General features: G+C 42.8%; 1 protein-coding gene across 3 annotated transcripts in view; it reads right to left on the minus strand.

The window, feature by feature from the left end:
- plcb3 (phospholipase C, beta 3 (phosphatidylinositol-specific)) overlaps window positions 1-19,428 on the minus strand; it is a 55,177-nt gene that overhangs the window by 11,866 nt on the left and 23,883 nt on the right. For all 3 annotated transcript variants that reach the window (XM_030722620.1, XM_030722619.1, XM_030722621.1), the window contains exons 3-23: window positions 10,383-10,451; window positions 9,218-9,355; window positions 8,808-8,887; window positions 8,652-8,705; window positions 8,347-8,425; window positions 7,201-7,301; window positions 6,935-7,101; window positions 6,293-6,439; window positions 6,027-6,184; window positions 5,684-5,766; window positions 5,339-5,423; window positions 3,890-4,037; window positions 3,519-3,617; window positions 3,361-3,434; window positions 3,177-3,273; window positions 2,882-2,966; window positions 2,245-2,369; window positions 660-814; window positions 395-556; window positions 208-307; window positions 27-131 (exon numbers count right to left, since the gene is read on the minus strand). In XM_030722620.1, coding sequence (XP_030578480.1) covers window positions 27-131; window positions 208-307; window positions 395-556; window positions 660-814; window positions 2,245-2,369; window positions 2,882-2,966; window positions 3,177-3,273; window positions 3,361-3,434; window positions 3,519-3,617; window positions 3,890-4,037; window positions 5,339-5,423; window positions 5,684-5,766; window positions 6,027-6,184; window positions 6,293-6,439; window positions 6,935-7,101; window positions 7,201-7,301; window positions 8,347-8,425; window positions 8,652-8,705; window positions 8,808-8,887; window positions 9,218-9,355; window positions 10,383-10,451 — 2,311 coding nt within the window. The remainder of the gene's footprint in view (window positions 1-26; window positions 132-207; window positions 308-394; window positions 557-659; window positions 815-2,244; window positions 2,370-2,881; window positions 2,967-3,176; window positions 3,274-3,360; window positions 3,435-3,518; window positions 3,618-3,889; window positions 4,038-5,338; window positions 5,424-5,683; window positions 5,767-6,026; window positions 6,185-6,292; window positions 6,440-6,934; window positions 7,102-7,200; window positions 7,302-8,346; window positions 8,426-8,651; window positions 8,706-8,807; window positions 8,888-9,217; window positions 9,356-10,382; window positions 10,452-19,428) is intronic.

The raw sequence follows: 19,428 nt of genomic DNA on the forward strand, positions 1-19,428 counted from the left end.
GTGTGATGTTTGTGTGGTGTTCTCACCCTGGTGTTGATTAGGGATGTAGTCCTGAGCTTCAGTGTAAACCAGAAGGGACGGCAGCATGAGCGGCTGGTTTAGCTCATTCTTCAGGTTGATATAATGGTAGCCTAGAGGGAGTAAGAGTCTCAGCAAAGCTCAGAAAAGAAAGTGATAATTTGATGCTAAGAGTATGTGCTTCCTTACCCGGTCTAATGGCTGAAACAGGGAGAATCCGGTGGCCAATAAACTTTCCGTTTTCCTCCAACACAGCTATTCTCAGAGAGGCCAGCGTAGGGAGGACCACCTGGAGAGTGTTGACACAGTGAGAGAAGTTTAGAGAACATGAGGGAAAAAAAAAAGCTATCTGAAGTCTGGATTGTATGGGAGTTACCTTGTTGAAGACAAACATTTCATCATCCCACACAGGATCCAGAGAGTTTCCATTTGATGTTTTGGTTCTGTACTTCCTTTTTGTATCAGCTGGAAGTCCAAAAATGTCCACTTCTACGTACACACCCACCTTCTTATCTGTCAGGAACTGGCCTGAGATCACCTGGGGGACGTTAGGTTGCGTATTTATCATAACTCTTGAAGATGTCACTTTTACTCACAGAAACCACTCAACTGCACATACTGAGAACTCAGCTACTTCTTACTTTAATTTTGACTGTGTTGGCGACTATTCCATCCACTATATTTTCTGTGAAAGGGTCAAAGTGTTTGTCCGTCCTTCTCATGAACTCTGGTTTCAGCAGGTAGCCGCTGCGGCCATTATACTCGAACACACCCACGTTCAGCTGCATTGGAAGGTCTAAGAACACGGAAGAAAAGAGCAAAGCAGACATTATGATGTGGACCATGGGATCTACCAGCATCAGAAAGCCAAAACTTTAATTGTTTAAAGACTAGATCATTGCACATGGTGTGGAAGAGTTGCAAAAATATAAACAAGCAATTTAGAAAGCTTTAAACTAATTTAAAATAACTGTAGAAATACATAAATCCCAGTAATGATAAATCCATATTATTCATACTTAATAATAATTACTGTATATGTTTAATGCTACACGCAGTATTCATCCATCCATCCCTCCCTTCACTTCCGTTTATCCTTTTTTTAAATTAATGATGCAGTCTAATGTTGCTAATGTGATTGTTGATAAATATTATCTTCTTCTTTTGGCTGCTCCCTTTAAGGGTCATCACAGTGGATCATCTGCCTCCATCTCATCTCTGTCACAGCAACCCTCTGCCTGTCCTCCTTCACTCCATAAATCTTTTTCTTTACTTCTTCATTTACTTCTGCCTGGCACCTCCATCTTCAGCATCTTTTGCCCAGCGTATCCACTATTCCTCCTCTACACATGTCCGAACCATCTCAACCTTACCTCTCTACTTTTGTCTCCAAAACTAAATCTTGCCATCCTGGCCCCTCCCAAAGAAAATCTCTGCATCTTCAGCTCCACCACCTCCACCTCAGCCTCCTGTCTTTTTGTCAGTGCCATCCATCATAGCAGGTCGCAATACAATCTTGTACAATCTTGTAAACCTTCCCTTTCACTCCTGCTGCTATCCTTCTGCCACAAATCACCCAACGCCCGTCTCCACCCACTCCACCATGCCCACACTCTCTTATTCACCTCTTTTGTGCACTGTCCATTGACCCCAGTTATTTAAACTCATCCACCCTCACTACTACCCTCACTGTTACACCCGTCTCCCTCTCAGTCACACACATGTATTCTGTCTTGCTTCTACTGAATGTTGTTCCTCTTCTCTCCAGTGCACACCTCCACCTCTCCAGGCTCTTTTCTTACTGCTCCCTACTCTCATGATAGGCCACAAACTCATCTGCAAACATCATAGTCCACGGAGACTGACCTCATGTGTCAGCCTGATAATTATGATGAAAATAACATGTAATGCTAATTTTTAAGTTACTTGATGAGTAACAGTAGTAATAAAGACATAAATTGATACATGAATGGAAAAACTTGTGAGTGATTTCAAACTGAATTTCTGTTATTGCTGCACTACCTTTGCAGCCCACACTTTGGGAACCATAGGGCTGAACTATTGTATTTTAGTGCCATTTGTCCTTCTGCGCAGTAGATGGTGCCACTGAGATCCTGAGAGGTTGTTTGCATCTTTTCAGTTGAGGATTAATTTTGGGGTGATTGTTAAGCTTAAAGTTCAGATATATAAACAAGACTTTTCCAAGACTAAAATAGCACGACTTACCAAGCGTCTGGAAGTTTAGCGCCACCATCTGGCATCCGACGTTCCAGAAAATCTGAGGCATGTAGTTGGAGCTTTCCACTCTCGTTCCTTTGGGGTAGATTCGGCTCAGCTGGTTCTTATTGTACCTGGAGGAATGCTGTTAAGGATTAACACTGTATACACATGTAGGGTGGTGCACATGTGCAGAGACTACTTCTTTATTACGTGCTGTAAACTCCACCAGTAAAAAAAAAAAAAGTCGCTGGTGTTTGGTCTAAGATTGAGATCAAGAACAGATGAGACATTTCCTCCAACAGTAATGTCAAAAATTGTTGAGAAGCACTGACAGTTGACATTTAGAGAAACGCAGTTTGTTTGGGTTGATTTTCTAGAGTTAGATGAGAAGACTGATACAACTGTCACTGTCCATTAAATGAAGCTGCAGCTGATGGGCCGTTCACTTGAAGCACCAAGATTAGAAATGAGGGAGGAAAGCAGATGAGTACAAAGTTAGCAAAGAATACCTATCAGCAGTAACATTATATAGCTTGCTTGTTTCCACAAGTGCATGTATTCCTCGAGTCTTGGATGAGGATTGAGGGAGCCGGTACACACAGTTCACTGAAGCTCTCAAGAGTTGACAAGTTTCTAAGGATACTCAACAAAATTTACAGGGGAGCTCTTCAGGGCATCCATGCCTTTGGTTTCAACAAATGACGACATCTCAAAGAACCTCCTCCTATCTGTTAGAAGAAATGAGAAAAAAAGTCAGAATAACATACGTATGTGTGGCAGGACGATGTTACCCAGGAGGTGAGCGCAAATGGGCAATCTGTTTGGCTGATGCGCTACACAATAAACATGGCTGCTCCTCTCACTCACGCAGTTTTTGCCTGACAAAGTGAATACATCTTCCCTTATCCGCGCGCGCGCACACACACACACACACTTACCAGCTGCCCACTGAAAGCCCTTAAATTTGACAGGTTCGATGTAGTTGACGAGATTTGACATCTCCTCCGTGGCGTGCGCCTCACTGCTGGCGGTACCCTGCGGGAGGCAGATACCACTAATCCATAAAGCAGCTTAATACCAGCCAGTCAAACAATCCATCAAGTCCTTCCTGCCGGCCCTTACCTCGTCAGAGTTCGGCTTTTTCAGTTCTGTCACTGGCTCGTCGTCCTCCTCCTCCTCGCTTTCTCCTTCACCTCCTGGTATGATTTGATTTAAAAAAATAAATAAATAAATTAGATAACATATGCAACACGCTGGCATCCTTCATTTCTTCAACCCACCAATGGACTTCCGAGGCTCTGAGTCTTTCACCATCCTTTCAGCCAGCTTTTCCTCCCCATTGGACATGAGTTGGCTTCCCTCATCTGTCAGAGGGCAGTCTACACATGCAACAGCAAACTATCAGTTTTAAAAGGGTTCTTTTGATTGTGGACATAAAAGTGCAGGAAAAAAGAAAAAAAAAAAAATCGACATCAACCTCATTTTAAGTTGAGCTATTGTCCTTTACTATCATGGCGAGGTTTTCACTCCTCTTACACTACAGGAGCTAAGTTTGTGTCACATTATTACAAGCAAGGGAATTATGAATCAGCGCTTAAATAATATCTACCCTTCATACAACCAGGGGTGCGGTCGGCATAGGTGCACTTACCGTTGTGGGGTGAAGACTGCTCCCCCTGCTCTTTGCGTCGTATGCTGCCACCCTCAGAGGGTCGGTGGTGGTGATGTTTCTTCTTGTTTTTGATAAGAATCTTCCCCATCAACTCCTGCGGCGAAGGCAGCAGCTGACCTGGGCTCAGCTGAAATCACAAAGGTGAGAATGATGCATCAGGACATGCGGTCACATTAACGAGCTTTTCAGGATTTAAATACGGGGACGAGAGCTTAATATGATTTTTGACTAGATAGATTGTCCGTTTAAATGTGCTCCTCCTTTTCTGTATTTCTTACCATGCTGAGCCATTTTGCCTTGACATTTTCTTTTTGTTTTGTTTTTTTCTTGAGCTATTCTGCGTTATTAAAGCTATGTTGTTCAGGGTTGTGGTTAATGTTTTGGCTGATGTGACACAGCTTTGGGGATAAATGAAGTATATCTTGTCTTATTTTAATTTGACATGTGAGAGGAATAATGTGTCCACACTAAAAAAAAAAAAAAAAAAAAGGAAAGCAAGCAAGGTCACAGCTGATGTGTGGTCTTAGAGCCACAACAAATGATCCAAATGTAATGCTTCAACATCACAGGAGTCACAGGTCCTGCACAGTGTGTCCTGCAAGTTCACTGTCCCTGAAATACCTCTAAAGCAACATCACACTTTGAGGTCCACACCAAAAAAGATAGTAGTGTCTTATTAATTTGCCTTGAGCAGCAAATGTATTCATTTAAAAAAAACAAAACACTGTTATAAATAAAAGACACAAACTGTGTTTTTAGAGAAGCAGAGAGACTCAGAAGGAGGCGCAGAGAGAGCGCAATCACCCACGATTAAACTGATAATTCTCAACACTAAAAGAAAACCTACGACTTAAACCTCCACATATTAAAACTAGGGAAAGCGGCCCTGTACTGTACCAGGGTAATTGGGTTCTGCTGACCTTCACCGAGAACTCAGTAGCAGTGAAAAACAACACCAAAAGCCAACTTCAAGGCTACTGCGCCATCAAGTGTGGTATATGATGATGCTCGATCGCTGCTGCTGTTCTGCATTCGTCTGAACCCCCTCAGTCAGCTCATCACAAAGCACAGATATGGATAGAGATTCAAAACTAGGCCACCAGGTATAAATGGATGGCATCAAGCCATACACCAGGACTATGTTCAAGCTGTGCAACAAGCCTAGGTATGTTATCTATCAGTATAAACCGCAGTCTATTAAAGAGGCAGAGTCCACAATGAACCAGTTTGAACCTTTGGCTTCACTGTGTGCTCTGCCCTTTTAGTACACCGTTTATTGTGTGCGGAGTTTAGAACCTTTGGGTTCTAGCTGGGTGAACAGGGTGTTCACCATATCACATCTGGAACGCCTGGAGTCATTTGGACTGAATAAGTGTGGCACCAGCAAGGTGAGGGAAAAGCTCGGCATTCGCATCTGAAATGACTTACTGGATATTTCTCCAGAGGATCGATGAGCAGCGCGTCTCCAAAGATCGTCCTGCAGTACTCCGCCATCTTACCCTGCTGCTTTGCTCTGAAAGGACAGATGGAGGTTAGCTTAGTGTCCGGAAATTATCAATAAAATAAAAGCCACCATTCATCGCCATTTCAGAATGCTTTGCATATTAAAAACACTGCACATGTTTCAGAGCGAACTGTTCAAAGGTTAGGATTTGCATCTGCCCTGAAAATAAATAACCTGAACTACTACTTACTTAGTCCTAACGCAAACAGCCTACAGCAGACCAACTGATATGAATACGACTGATGAAACACATTTTTCGTGTAACTTACGAATCGACGTGGTTTTCAAAGGACAGGATGACGGGGTATGGCGAGGTCTTGAAAGCACTCTCCGCTATGGCTTCGATCACCTCCTGCAGTCGAGACAACAATGATAAAAAAAAAACTGTGTGTGTGAAACTAAAATGTGTGTTAAAAATCTCACAGCAGATTTTTTTTTTTCCCCTTTTTCATGTAGCTATGAATCAAAGAGGTCTTATGTTGTTGTTGGCACAGGATTTGCATAAATTTTATACAAGAGTAATAAATGAAGTCTGTGCAGTTGAGCTAAATTAAGTCAAAAACATTAAAGAGAACAGATCTAAGCCTGTTACAGATCGGCGCTGACTCCCACCTTAAAGGAGATCTCAGTGGTCATGGTGAAGCCATGGGTGATGTAGGGCTCCTCATCTTGTGGTCGGCCCTTCCAGCAGTCCAGCTCAACACAGCGACAACCGGTCAGCAGCACCTGCCTGTACATCTCCACTGATGACAGACCGGTCAGCTGACCCACTAAGACATACAGAGAACTACAGGTTCAAATCCAAAGGACGCCATGCAAGTGAACTATTAAACTTGTATGCATGCTGTTTACATCTGGAATTTTGTAAAGCGTTGCACCTGTGAGGTACGTGTTGTGAGACGAGTTGATAAAGTAGTGAGACAGCGGTTGATTCATGTCATCGATGACGTCCAGCCTCTCTGGAGGTACGATGGTGTTTTCCTCTCCTCCCAGATACCGACTGAAAGCCTGCAAACTGATTTGGTCTGTGAGAGAGAGAGAGAGAGAGAGAGAGAGAGAGGGAGAACGCAAAGTTTCAAAACACACGAAACCCTCCCAAAAGAGTCTCCTGTTCTTAGGAGAGGCATCGACAGGCTGGGAGGATGTGATGACTACAGGCAGGACAGCAAATCATCTTACAGATCGTGGCTTAGCAGGGTCGTGACAGTGATGCTCACTGTGTTATTTGTTTTTTCCATCCACAGACGACCGACACAAAACACACAGCGAGGGGTTTGATCAGGTTTGTGAATGGCACACATGGATATTTTAGAAAAGTACTGAAAAGGATGCAGCTTTATCGAAAAACGTTCAAAGAGAACAATCTGCGCTGTAATAAAACTGAGGGAAATCAATGATGTATATAAAAAAAAACCCTCCCAAAGGAGACAGCTGCAAGTATGAAGCAAGAATAAATTATTTTCTTTTTCAGGGAAAATGACGACGGTGAACCAGGACAGATGCAACACGGAGTTACAGACCTCTCTCCAGCTGGCTGGTATTGGTCTCATATTTCTCCATGATCTGTCGGATTTGGTCTCTTTTCAGCGGGGGGTAGAGCACCTCGTTTAGTCTGGAGTCTCTCTGCCTGCGGTTGATGAAGTCCATTAGCTGGTCCAGAGAGATGAACGGCTTCCTCTTGGAGCCACTGGAGCAGAGAGAAAATAAGAGTTCAAGTGGTGTAACAATTGTGCAAGCGGTTTACTAGAAATCCTAACACTCTAACCAGAGCATCATTAGGACACACCTTTCCTCAAAGATGCTCTGTATGTCAGGCCGAAGACATAAGGTGTCAAGAACCTTCTGGAAGGCATCCCAGGTGAAATCATCTGGCTTTATTCCCTCTGACTGAAAGAGGACAGAGATAAATGTTTGGGAACATCGAATACTGCGTTGATAAAACCAGCGATATCTGATTCTGTAAACAGGAGCTGCCTCTCATAAGTTTTAACAGGCAAAAGACATACTTAACAAGCTTACTTAAGTACAGTAGAGCATCAGTGACACTGAGAGGTACAGCGGACGCTCACTAACATGTCAACCCTTTCCAAGAAACATTTTGCTCTGTGTATCCAGCAGGGGGCTCCAGAGTACAGCAATACAAAGAGAAACGCTGACAGCACAATCTGGTCTCTCTTCAAACACAAAGTCTTGTGACTCCAAACTGATTTTTAGGAAAGATTGCACTGACTCATCAAAAAATAAATAAAAAAAAATAAGAAAGAAAGAAAAAGGGGCTTAGGTATAATATACAGCAGATAGAAGTAAAGAGTTTATTAATAAAACAGAGTTTTAGCAGGAGCTATGGTACCATGATTAGCTACTACAGGCCCACTCTTGAAAACCAAATTCATGGGACTTTGTTTGCTTCTTGTGTAAATTGTTTTATCTGCAGTATTGCTAAAATGAACATTCAAGAGGTTTTTATTGAGCAAAAAATATATTATCCTATTGTAAGAGTTTCATTTTACTTAATATTAAATTTAAGAATAAATTTTTCTTTCCAGCTACTTTCACTTGACGTGATCATCTTTCCACTGAAACAGTTAGCTAAAAATAACAGTGTGTAACAGCTGAAGAAGCCATTTCACCTTTTCATACTGTTTAAAATGTTCCAGCAATTCCAGCAATAATCTAACCTTTCCTGTATAGAAAAGACTTTCAATTCATCTGTAAGCTTGTGAGCTAACAGCCAATATTATTCGAGTATAAATATCCCTCTAACAGCAACATGTTAACTACTGTATGAGAGTGCTCTTATCTTTTATACTGTAAGAGTTTAAAATCTTAATGTTTTCTTTTATTGCTATTGTTTATTTCAGCCTTGTCTTATGCATTCCCCAGTTCACCATACGCGCATGTCGAGTGATCAGCGATCGCTTTGGGCGATTACCCTGTTATTGTTATTGATGAGGCCACACTGCTCCAGAGCCGTCTCCACTCTCTTTTTATCAGAAAACATCTTGATGATACTAAAAAGACACAAAGAACAAAATTAAATTCATTAGAAAAGGCTGATGTTTACAGTGATTCAAATAACCCAAAAAGAGTCAAGCATCTGAACTGAAGTAAAAAGGAGGCGAGAGAGAAAGTGGAAGAGAGACAAAGATGAGGAAAAGAAAGAAGAAGTGAGGCACTCTAGTGTTTAAAAAAAATCTGTAGACAGTTTAAAAAGTGGTTGGTGAGAGTAATACTCACTTCTTCACTGGGATCTTCCCATCCTGGGTTACTTGCAGCTTTAACTTAGTGTACCTGAAACATGCAAGGAAGGGTCAAGAATTAAAACGAAATAATTATCATCTAAAAATCAGAATGATTATCAGGACAAGACACAGAAAACACACAAAGTCTTACGCTTTGAAAAGAAAAGTGTTCCGCGATGCATTCTGGGAAAGTATGTTTGTGGCCAAAGCGAAGAGCTCATCTGTCCAAATCTGGAATACCACACACACACACACACGCACACACGCACACACACACACACACACGCACGCACACACAAAAGGATAAAACTGTTGTTTGAGTGTTCATTTGTTGTCAAAACTTGGTGAAACAGTTACTATATACAATGTAACACAAAACTCGTAACCATGCACATGTCTTTATGTCAGCATCATAAAGTAGGCAATCAGCACAAGGCCTGAGGGAATACAGCCAACTACAAGGAGGGCAGTGAGGGCCACAAGGAAGGAAAGAAGGAAAAGAAAAGTTGGAAATAAAGAAAACTGTAAATAATTTGTGTAGATAAAAAGATTTTTGGTTACCTTCGCGATATCCTCCTGCACGGCCTGGAAGTTCAGGAAGGAAATGTTGACCAGGTCGTTGCCATAGACGATGGTTACCAGCTTCCCTTCTGCGTTCTCCCCCTTACCGAGGCCCAGCACGTCCCGCATCTTTTGGTCCTGGCGCGCACGGATATTTATTCTTTTTCAGGATGTTTCATTACGCAGACACAATCTAACAAATTCAACAACTATCTGAGCGCTGAGGAGACGGATAAAGCTCTCGTCCACGTCTCCGTCTCCTGAGGATATTAAATGTGATGCATGCAGTGTAGGACCCTGATCTAATTAACCAAACGACTCTTTCCTCCTTTTTAGCCCACCCGTCTCCCCTCCACCAACTCTCTCTAAACACTCAATGGTTTTCTGTCAATTATAGATCACTCTTGCGCCATCATGTCTCTCTTTCATGCCAGATAAATACATTAGCCAGAAGCCCTCTTTATAGACTGTTTATAGGAAATATGGTGCCAAAGAGATAAGCAAAAATGTACAGATATGGTTTACACTGTTCCAAAAACAGTGTCCACAGATCTCTGCATATGAAAATATAGAATCTGTAGGGAAGGGGCAAGACTTCACTGCTAGAAGCTTTCTGGTTTCCATTTGCAGTCCTGTTGACCAATCACATTAGAGCAGTCATTGGTTGCAGGCGGGTTAAAAAGTCACCCCGAAAGTCTGTCGGCTACACCGAAAACCACAAAGGGCCTCAAAGCTGTTGTACAGCTGACGGTGGCCTGAAGGGAAAGTGCAATCACACCTATGCGTGGGTTCAAACTATGAGAAGGCCCTTTAATAAAAGAGATTTTATCCACTGATTATAGCAGCTTTCAGATATTTTTATGTATTTTTATGCTGTATTTTTCATATTGTAACCCAAAAAAAAATTTCGCTCTCTGTCTCGGTCAGATCTGCGCTCTTACACAACGACTTCCTCACTAACAGTCGCTGGTTATATCACTTCCTGTCTGATGGTCCATCTGTCAACAGGCTCATTAACACTCCGTCACCTTTGCACCATCAGCTGAGAGAGGAAACACATGAATACCCACATCTTTCGGTGACAGTCGCACTTGAGCATCACATTCATGGTCAGAGGACCACACTCTTTTACACATATGCACACACACACACAAATATTACCAACCTTTGGTTGTTTGGCATACTTTCCCGTTCTGGTGTCCCTGATGTAGCTGATGTCCAGAATCTCAACATCCTAAAAGAGAGAGAGGAAGGTCGAAAGATTTGTGTTATGACACACTCAGTTGAAGTGTGTGTGTGTATTAAATGGGGGAAAGAGGAAATTGTGAGATTAGGTGTAATGCTATAGGGAAGAGTGCTTCATCTCATTCTACACAGTGTCATGCACACCATACACACCACACACACACACACCCGTGACCTTTTAGATGAATGTTTCAACAAATACTGGATAGACTGACTTATTTTTTCCAGGTATTTATGCCTCCTTCAGTGTGGACTGTGGTCCCAACTGTAACAGCTTTTAATTAAGAAAGTTTGCATGCTATGCTATGCACGATGGTGCGTTAACACCATCACGCCGGTAGACTGGAGCCTGTATCTACATGGGAGCTGTGCAGCGTAAGTTGTATGCTCACAGTCTGCGACACATTTGTTGCATTTATGAGTACAAGATAAAAGAAAATAGATCCCACACATAAAAATAAGGTTCTCCTTTATTCACATCTTCACATATGTTCATATAACGCAAATGAAAGCCAGTACACTGTCCATGCAGCGAGCTGGACCGATTAAATGAAAGTGCATCCATTCACCAAAGAGAAATCATCAGCTGTGTTTCAGTAGCCCTCGCTCTGAATCGGTTTTTATTGGTTATTAATTTTTGGGAATATTTGTGGCATTGTGATGAATTGGAATGCACTAAGCGAGCCTGCTTACGCACCACTGTGTGTCACATTCCAGTTTTATGCACGTTATTTACTGCTGTTTGCAGTTTACGTAAGAAGCTGAGAGCAGAAATGCTGATAGAACAAAAGTCGGCTGCTTCTGTGTGGATGGAAGAAAGGAAAGAAACTTGAATAAAGGCCTGCGCAGAAATGAATTCCTCAGGCAAAAAGCTTATACTCGGTCCACCTCGTTCCATTAAAGCCTCTTTAATTTATCTTTTATCAGACTCCACGGCTTCTCTAGACACAAGACACAATCGCTGACATATGAACTGTGCGGGTGAGGGGGTGAAAAAACAGAGACACAAAATAACAAACGGCGCACACACACAGACACACACACACACGCAAGCACAGAGCATATCTTTGGAGCATATTTGCATGCTTGATGCTGCGGTACAAATACATGCACACATGAATGCATGCACAAACATGCAAGCGAGTGAAAAACAGAGACAGAAAAGCGTTAAAGAGAGGTACTCTATAATAGCAACTGCCAACAATTACACCCTTAACTTAGCCTTGAGGTGACGAGGGGAGACAAAAATGGAAGGGTTGGACAGAAGGACGGGAGTGCGGCCATAAATCCAACAATAAACACACAGGAGGATGCATGCGTCCTCTTACATAAATATTTGTTTAGTCCCACACTCATTCCCCATGCTGCGTTACTTCATCTATGTCAGTATGTCACTTCTTTTTACCCTCAGCTGCCGTTCTGGGGCTGAGTGGCTTTGCTATGGAAACTTTATATATTACTTTTCATGATTTTATCAATGAAACATCTCATGTCAAACATCTCATTTCCCTCCCTCTTCCATGTTTTACACGTCCTATCCAAAAACTGCAAAACAACAAAAAACGTGTCAAAGTATTTAAAGTTGCACCTTCCTCATTCCTATTTCATTATTGCACTGTGGTTGTGATTTTACTGCCCTGCAGACTGTCTCCTCCCCTGGGATTGGTTGCGAGTAATAAAGGTCAGAAGCGTTGGACCAATTGCATTAAACTCCATCTCAAACTTTGTCCTCTGATTGGCCTGTGGAGAATAACTTGCTTCCTGGGGGAATAAACCACTTCTGGGTCTGTAGGACACACATTTATGTGCACACGCACATGTCTTCTCTCCCACAGGCCATGGTTTCATTCTGCCTTTGCCATGGTGACTCCTTGGAGACCACAGAAATGAGACTACAAGTCGGTCTGCGGCCTGTGTGCGCGGGTATGTGTCTTTAGCAGTTAACATCTTGGCCCTCTAACACACACTCAACACCAGTGATATCCACGCAGCCGTATCCTCGATGTGCAGGTCGCAACTTGTGAAACATCCTAATCTGTTGAGCAAGACAGGGTGTGTATGCGTGAGTGTGTAAGTGTGTGCCTATGTGTGTGTGCAAAGAAGCCTTGCAAGTTGGTGCACATTAGAACGCGAGAAAACCTTCACACTGGATGAGTACGAATGTGTCAGCATGTGATCAGCAAAATGTGTCAAGTGAAATCTGTGTTTCTGAGTGCATGACACGATGCGCGGGCGTGTGTGTGTGTGTGTGTGTGTGTGTGTGTGTGTGTGTGTGTGTGTGTGTAGGTCAGTCGTCTCAGAGCAGATTCCTAACATATTCCATCCTTCTGCCCATTTAGCACGTGTGTATCTGTGTGTTTCAGTGCATAATGTTTTGGCCAGTAATGGCAGCTGTACTGCTCCATTCATCTTCCTCTGCAGAGAACAAACGCAGCTCACTCTATTCATCACTTCAGACTCAGCTGTGGGCTCATTACTGCTGTGAATGAGTCGGGTTATGAGTTTTCCAGGAGCCACGTTGTGATAAAGTGCTATAATTTACTTTAATTTACTGCTTTTGCTGGACCGAAGAACTTTTCCGCAGCCTGCCGTCTGCGCTCCTGCCTCAGTTAGCAATTTCCTACATTTCCCAGAACTCCCGCTCCCTTTACAGCGATTACTGTGAACTTGATGCACTCAGCTTATGGATTACACAGGCAGGTAGCTGACAGAGCATTTCCAGCAGAGAAAAAAAACCGAGGCGCACCCTTTCAGAACATGTTTTATATGTTGCACTGCCTTGATACCAAGGAAGTGATACTAAACTGTTGATGTTTCAGTAAGAGAATTACTTTAATAAACCACAAAAGCACAATGCACAGCTGAGAATGTGACATCAAATCTCGGCAAGCATCTGCAGAGCGGCAGCACTGACGTGCCAGACGGCGAGATTGGAAGCACTGCAGCTTAAATAAACCACCAAATTGGGAGGGTGCGTTTGGTAGGTGACACGATGAGAGTGAGGCGCGTTAAGAGTGTGTGAAGCAGCGTAGCTGAAAGGCCTGCACTACACGAAAAGATTACAGATATTAACACGATATTAAAAAAGATGCTTTCTGGACACCAAAGTGATCCGCATGTTTGATTTGGCCACAATTTTACACCAGATGCCCTTCCTGATGCAACCCTCCCCATCTGCACTGACTAGGGCCCCCACCCCCCAACCCCCATTGGGAGATGTCGCAGGTAGAGTCGGGCCTTTGGGATTTTTGGAAACACAATTCTTCCCATTCTTATTCAAAGTAAGAGGAGCTGATCAGTTGTCTATTGTGCGCACACAATACGGTATTTGAAGCTACGCCCAGCAGCCAATGAGCCTAGCACAAACACGGGGAACTGGCTGTGCACAACAACAACAAAATCCATCGTGTTCAATCAACAGAAACACCTAAAATGAAAACAATGAAAAGTTGATGCTTCCTCCCTTCAAGGAGATGCTGCATATGACTAAGCAACAATCTAAAACATAACCTCTAATAAAAATGCAGCTCTTAAGCTTTGCACTTTTGTGTGTGTGTGTGTGTGTGTGTGTGTGTGTGTGTGTGTGTGTGTGTGTGTGTGTGTGTGTGTGTGTGTGTGTGTGTGTGTGTGGATTAAATATGCAAAATGTAACTCAGTGAGCTTTAAAGGTGCTGGCAGGTTGACTTTCACACAACGCCGGGCTAATCATCATTCCTAGCTGCAGGGGGTTGGTCAGGCTATGGCTTAATGTCTTATTGTTTGCTTGCAGAGGTGATTTTGTCCCAGCAATAACCATTAGGTCACTCTATATTTAGGCGTTGGAGTGAGTACAGTGAACGTTGCCGTGCTGTGATTCGGGGCCTCGTTCACTTTTACTCCTTTCCTTCCTTCATTTCTTTGATTGACTTTCAACTTCCCCTCCTCCCTTTGCCACCATCCATTCATTTTCTCAAGATTAGAATAATACAAAAGGGCAACTAAACAATCGAGAGAGCGCCACTCCTTTCCTGTGACGCTCCTGTGCGTGTGTTTGAAAGATCACCACTGCTAAATACGTCTCAAATAACCAATCACGGCTCCTATCAAATGGCACACGATGACGGCACAAAGGAAACCGATCCTGCTGAACGCTCATACATACACACTAACAGGGACAGTTAGTCCAGAACAGCGTGCATCTCCACCCTCGACTTTTTGGCTATGTCCCAATCACCCAATCAGTGCACAGGAGAGGAGCGGTAACAGACAGAAAAAGACTTTAAAGGACACAGAAAGAGCAGAGAAGTAAAACAAAGAGAGCTTTAAAGTGTTTTATGGCTGTGATGGGAGACTTTGTAAGGTTTTTATAGAGGGAGAAGGAGGGGAACACTTAATTCTCCTGCGACGCGCCGGACAGCTCTATAACTCTGTCGTTTTGTTATATTCTGTGCATAACAACTGGATCTCGCTATTCCACTCTGCCAGTCTTCCTCTGTTAACTCCCAACTTTCTGTTTTTATCTCTCTTGCTTTCTCGCTCGCGCGGCTCCTTCATATTCGTCGTCTTCAGTGAGTGTAAATGAAGAGAGGGCGAACATGTTCGCCTTCACGTTTCAGCCACTTAGCAGGAGATCTGATCCAGATTGATTTATAAGGCGTTACTGTAAAATCCACAGAGAAGGAGGAAAGATGCTGAATAAATGGAAAAATTAAGACGGAGACAAAACAATAAAACATGAAAGAGAACTGAGGTCCGTCCAAATGGAAAACATCAGCATTTATGGAAGAGAAAAGCAAAAAAAAAAAAAAAAAGACTACAATAAAATGAACACATAAACAACGCACTGTCTCAAAGTGCAAATAAATACAGAGTGAACCGGGGTGAACACGCACACAAAAATTTATACAAATCAAGAATAGCTGAGCTAATCATAAATCTTTCATGAAACACAAACACACAGGGATCAGTGGGAGGGGTGAAGACAAGCCCTCATGCGCAACCACCCGCAGCCCAGTAACACACACTCAGACACACACACACACACACACAAGATATTTCAAACAGAGTTTGATGGTGAAACTGATAAAACCAGCCATGCTTGTAGCCTCTGCAAAATCTGAAGCTCTGATCAGCATAAATCATTTTCCCTGGGTCTTTTGCGTCGATTACACCCGCTTCAGATTTACTCTTTGTGTCGATTCTCATTGAAACCAGAACGTTAATTACGTAGCAGCACATCCGGCTCACGATCCACCACAATTCACAGGCTACTGCGTGTAAAACAACTAGCATGAACGTGACCTTGAGCACAGTTTAAGCGAAGACCCATCAGGTGATCATTGTGTGCAAGATTGATTACATTCTGACTGATACTGTAGTAGGAGTAACGATTCTTAGGAATTGTGGACAGATGGATTCCTCAGCGTGCCATAAGCCCTCTGGTCCTTCAGTCAGACAAGCTAAAAATCTCGCCACTGGAGGACTAACCATTAGCCTGTGAGCGCGATGGCCGGGATTAACGCCGCTGCTAACCTGGATAATGCCTGATTGAGATATTGCAAACGACAATTTAAAAGGTTCTGCTTGGTAGCCACCATGCATGAGAAAAATGGGAACTGTTTTCTCGTCGCTCACTTTCATTTGTAAAATCCCAGCAAAACCGGTTATTGGCACGGCATTACTTTTAGATCGATACCTTAGTCTCTAAGTGACTGGCTGGGGAAAATCAGCTTGGAGCAGAGGCAACGTCAGACTGATGATGGAAGCCAAGTGAGCCGAGAAATCTGTCAATCTACAGAAAAGTAGCTTAGCTTAGCTTCAAGCAGCACCACCTGAGGACGTCACTATGCCTAGATAATTACAGAAACTGTAGTTTGTAATATAACAGAAAAGTGTATATAATGTGTTAATTAATAACCTTGCAGACATGCTCATATAGAACACAGGGACATCTGTGTGTGTGTCTGTTACCAACTTCCAGCCTGCAGTCTGCATGTTGGTGAAAGAAACAAAAGGGAAAAAAAAAAATTCTTACCTTTTTTTTTCCACAAGAGCAGCAAGAAACAAAGGTCACGCTAACAAAGACTGAGCTAATAGTTTGTGGTTAATGTGTGAATTTGTTAACGATTGTCTAACTGCTGAAATCCATGCATTAAAGGGTAAAAAAGAAACCTGTTGGCCCATAGAGCTCCACTGTCAAATGTTTTAATTGTACAACATGTGATATTGAACGACATGAACACCAGACGACTCTGTATCGGATCAGCTCCTCTGACTGTCTGTCGTCGACAGCGGAGCTAAAAAAATAATCGTTAAAAGGCTTAAAAAGATAAGTGGTGGGCAGCTGGGGGGGGGGGGGGGGGGGGTGGTAAATATAGAAAAGAGGTTGTTTCAGCTTTCCGGAAGCAAAGGGTGTTAATTTGATTACTTACAAACCCCAAGTTCTGTACAAAGGCTGTGTTGAAACAATCGGTGTTACTACACCCTCTGGTCCTTCACAGGAAAAATACTATAGCGCACAAAACAGTGCTGCTATGACTATCAAATGGTGAGAAAAAAAGTGTAACAAAAAGAGGACTGACTGGTCGGTCAGGGGTTCATCTTACAGCAAGATAATGGCGCAAAACATTAGAAGAAAAGAACGAGACAATCAGCATCGAATGATGGAAGACCGGCATAGCCGCCAAATCCCCAGTGAAAGGTTTTTGGAAGATGGGTGAAAGCAAAGTACAAGTAAAAACACATTTATACAAAATTATCTGTTCAGCTGAATGAGCCAAGGATCATCATCATCATTGTGCTTTTCATTTTGGAGTAAACTGAGACATTACACTATAGACTTCAGCGAAACTGAAAGATTTAAGCCTCTCTAAAATTTTTGACCAGTTGGATTCATATTAAGACATACACACACACACACACACACACACACACACACCTCATTGGCCAAGCAGCGAGAACAACACATTTGTGACATAGACACACACAGACACACACCGTGCAGGAAGCATCTGCTCGCACAATGGATTCGATACCACGCAACATCTCAGTTCTTCTTACAGGGAAGAACTGAATTTTGACACAGTGCTTGTGTGACTACACCTGTCTGACACGTGTCGTGTTGTCGGTACGTGTGTGTCTGTTTGTCTGTCTATTTGGGAGTTAATGTGAAGGCTGGTCTGCCATGTGCGCGAACAGATAATGTCAACAGAAAATAAAACATGGGGAGGAAGCTGTCACATTATCAACTGACACACTCAACTTCCCCTGTGAACCGCCGTGTGTGTGTGTGTGTGTGTGTGTGTCTGTGTGTATGTGTGTGTGTAAAAAGATGAACGTGTGCGCAAACCCCCTGTTCCAAGTCAACTCCTCTGGGGATGTCTGACTTGAGCTAGGGAGATAATCGCTATTAGATCTCTACTCATACCTGCCAACAATCATTGTACTCACAATTCATCTGGTTCATTTACACACACAGACACACACAGAGCTGAGGGCTCTGTAACTGCAAGAGGGTGTTACTATATTTCCTAGCCTGGCACATCCACACACAAGCACGCACTCAAATAATACCCATTCAGTATACGGTTCTGGTTGATTAACAAAAGGCCATTATTACCAAGTGACCTCTTTGAATAATAAAGAGAAATAATAACTTCATACAGACCTATTTAAATCCCATCTCAGCCTTATCCACTGCCTAATACCTTTTGTCATGTTGGATTTGCATGGTTCAGATCACTTTCACACCTCCTGGGTCTTTGTTAAAGTCACACCACATGCGATATCTGACACACCGGAGTAGGATTTTGTCTGCAATTTGCTTGCTTGTGTGTGCGTGTGTGTGTGTGTGTGTGTGTGTGTGTGTGTGTGTGTGTGTGTGTGTGTGTGTGTCACACGTCAGTTTGGTCAAAGCATGCAAAATCAATTTCACACCAGCACCAGCTAAACTGGAGTGCTGAGATCCAGGTTACATCCCTCGGGCTAAATGTCTAAAAACTCAGGTGCTATCAATATGACCCGTACACCTTGAAGGTAGAGAAGGAAGAAATGACAAGGGGAAGGAAGAAGGATGGAACAAATGAGGGGAATTCTGAAAAAAAAGGGGTTAGGAAGAGGAGTAGAACAAGGGAGGAGGGAAGAAGGGGGCAACAAAAATTCCCCAGAACCCCCATGCCGCGTCTGAGCTACTTCCTGCCCACTTTCCCACGCCAAGAGAGAAAGAGATTAGAAGTACTGTTCCAGAAAAATAAAGAACCAACCGCTCACTGATGAAATCAAGAGGAAGAACAAGGACAGAAAATTTAGACAGTGAGGTGGAATGCAAAAAAGAAAGAAAAAATATGGGAGATCAGACAGGGAGGAAATATCATCCTTCAGTTTATATTAGAAGAACATCTTTTGCCTCATCCCTCTGATGGCTAGCAGCTGCCCCGAGAGAGGGGAACATGGGGAAGGCAACTGGGAGGAGGGAAAGACAAACAGATACAGGATTAGCAGTGTAGCTGCAGTCAAAAGTGTGGGAAGGGGAAAAAAAAAAAAAAAAAGAAGGACAGGAAGAGTAGAACAGAGCAAATGGGAGGATTAGCTGTCGTGCGAGGTGTATTTCAACTCAGCCCAGGTGACAGGTGAGACTGCTCTCAACCAGGATCAACTTGTCAGAACTGAATCAAAGTCCTTTTCATTTATTGGACATTATCATCTATGGTAGCAGTAACAGTGCTGCAGAAATAAAAGTTTATAAAAAAAAAAAAAAAGAAAAGAAAGAAAAGAAAAAAGTTAGAGATGTCTGCTGCCCATTGTTTGTGTTGAGTCATGGTTTTAAAAACCATCAGATCCCACCACATAGTTTCCCATTTCTATTCTGTTTAACCCAGACAGACTTTGCAGAGAAACAAACGTTAGATAGACATTTAATTGACAAGACGAGCAAATGGGCAAACCCCAGATTCAGTGAGATTATCTCAACAAGCTATTACACAAGCCAC

This window comes from Archocentrus centrarchus (assembly GCF_007364275.1).
Source record: "Archocentrus centrarchus isolate MPI-CPG fArcCen1 chromosome 18 unlocalized genomic scaffold, fArcCen1 scaffold_23_ctg1, whole genome shotgun sequence".
Lineage (NCBI taxonomy): Eukaryota > Metazoa > Chordata > Actinopteri > Cichliformes > Cichlidae > Archocentrus > Archocentrus centrarchus.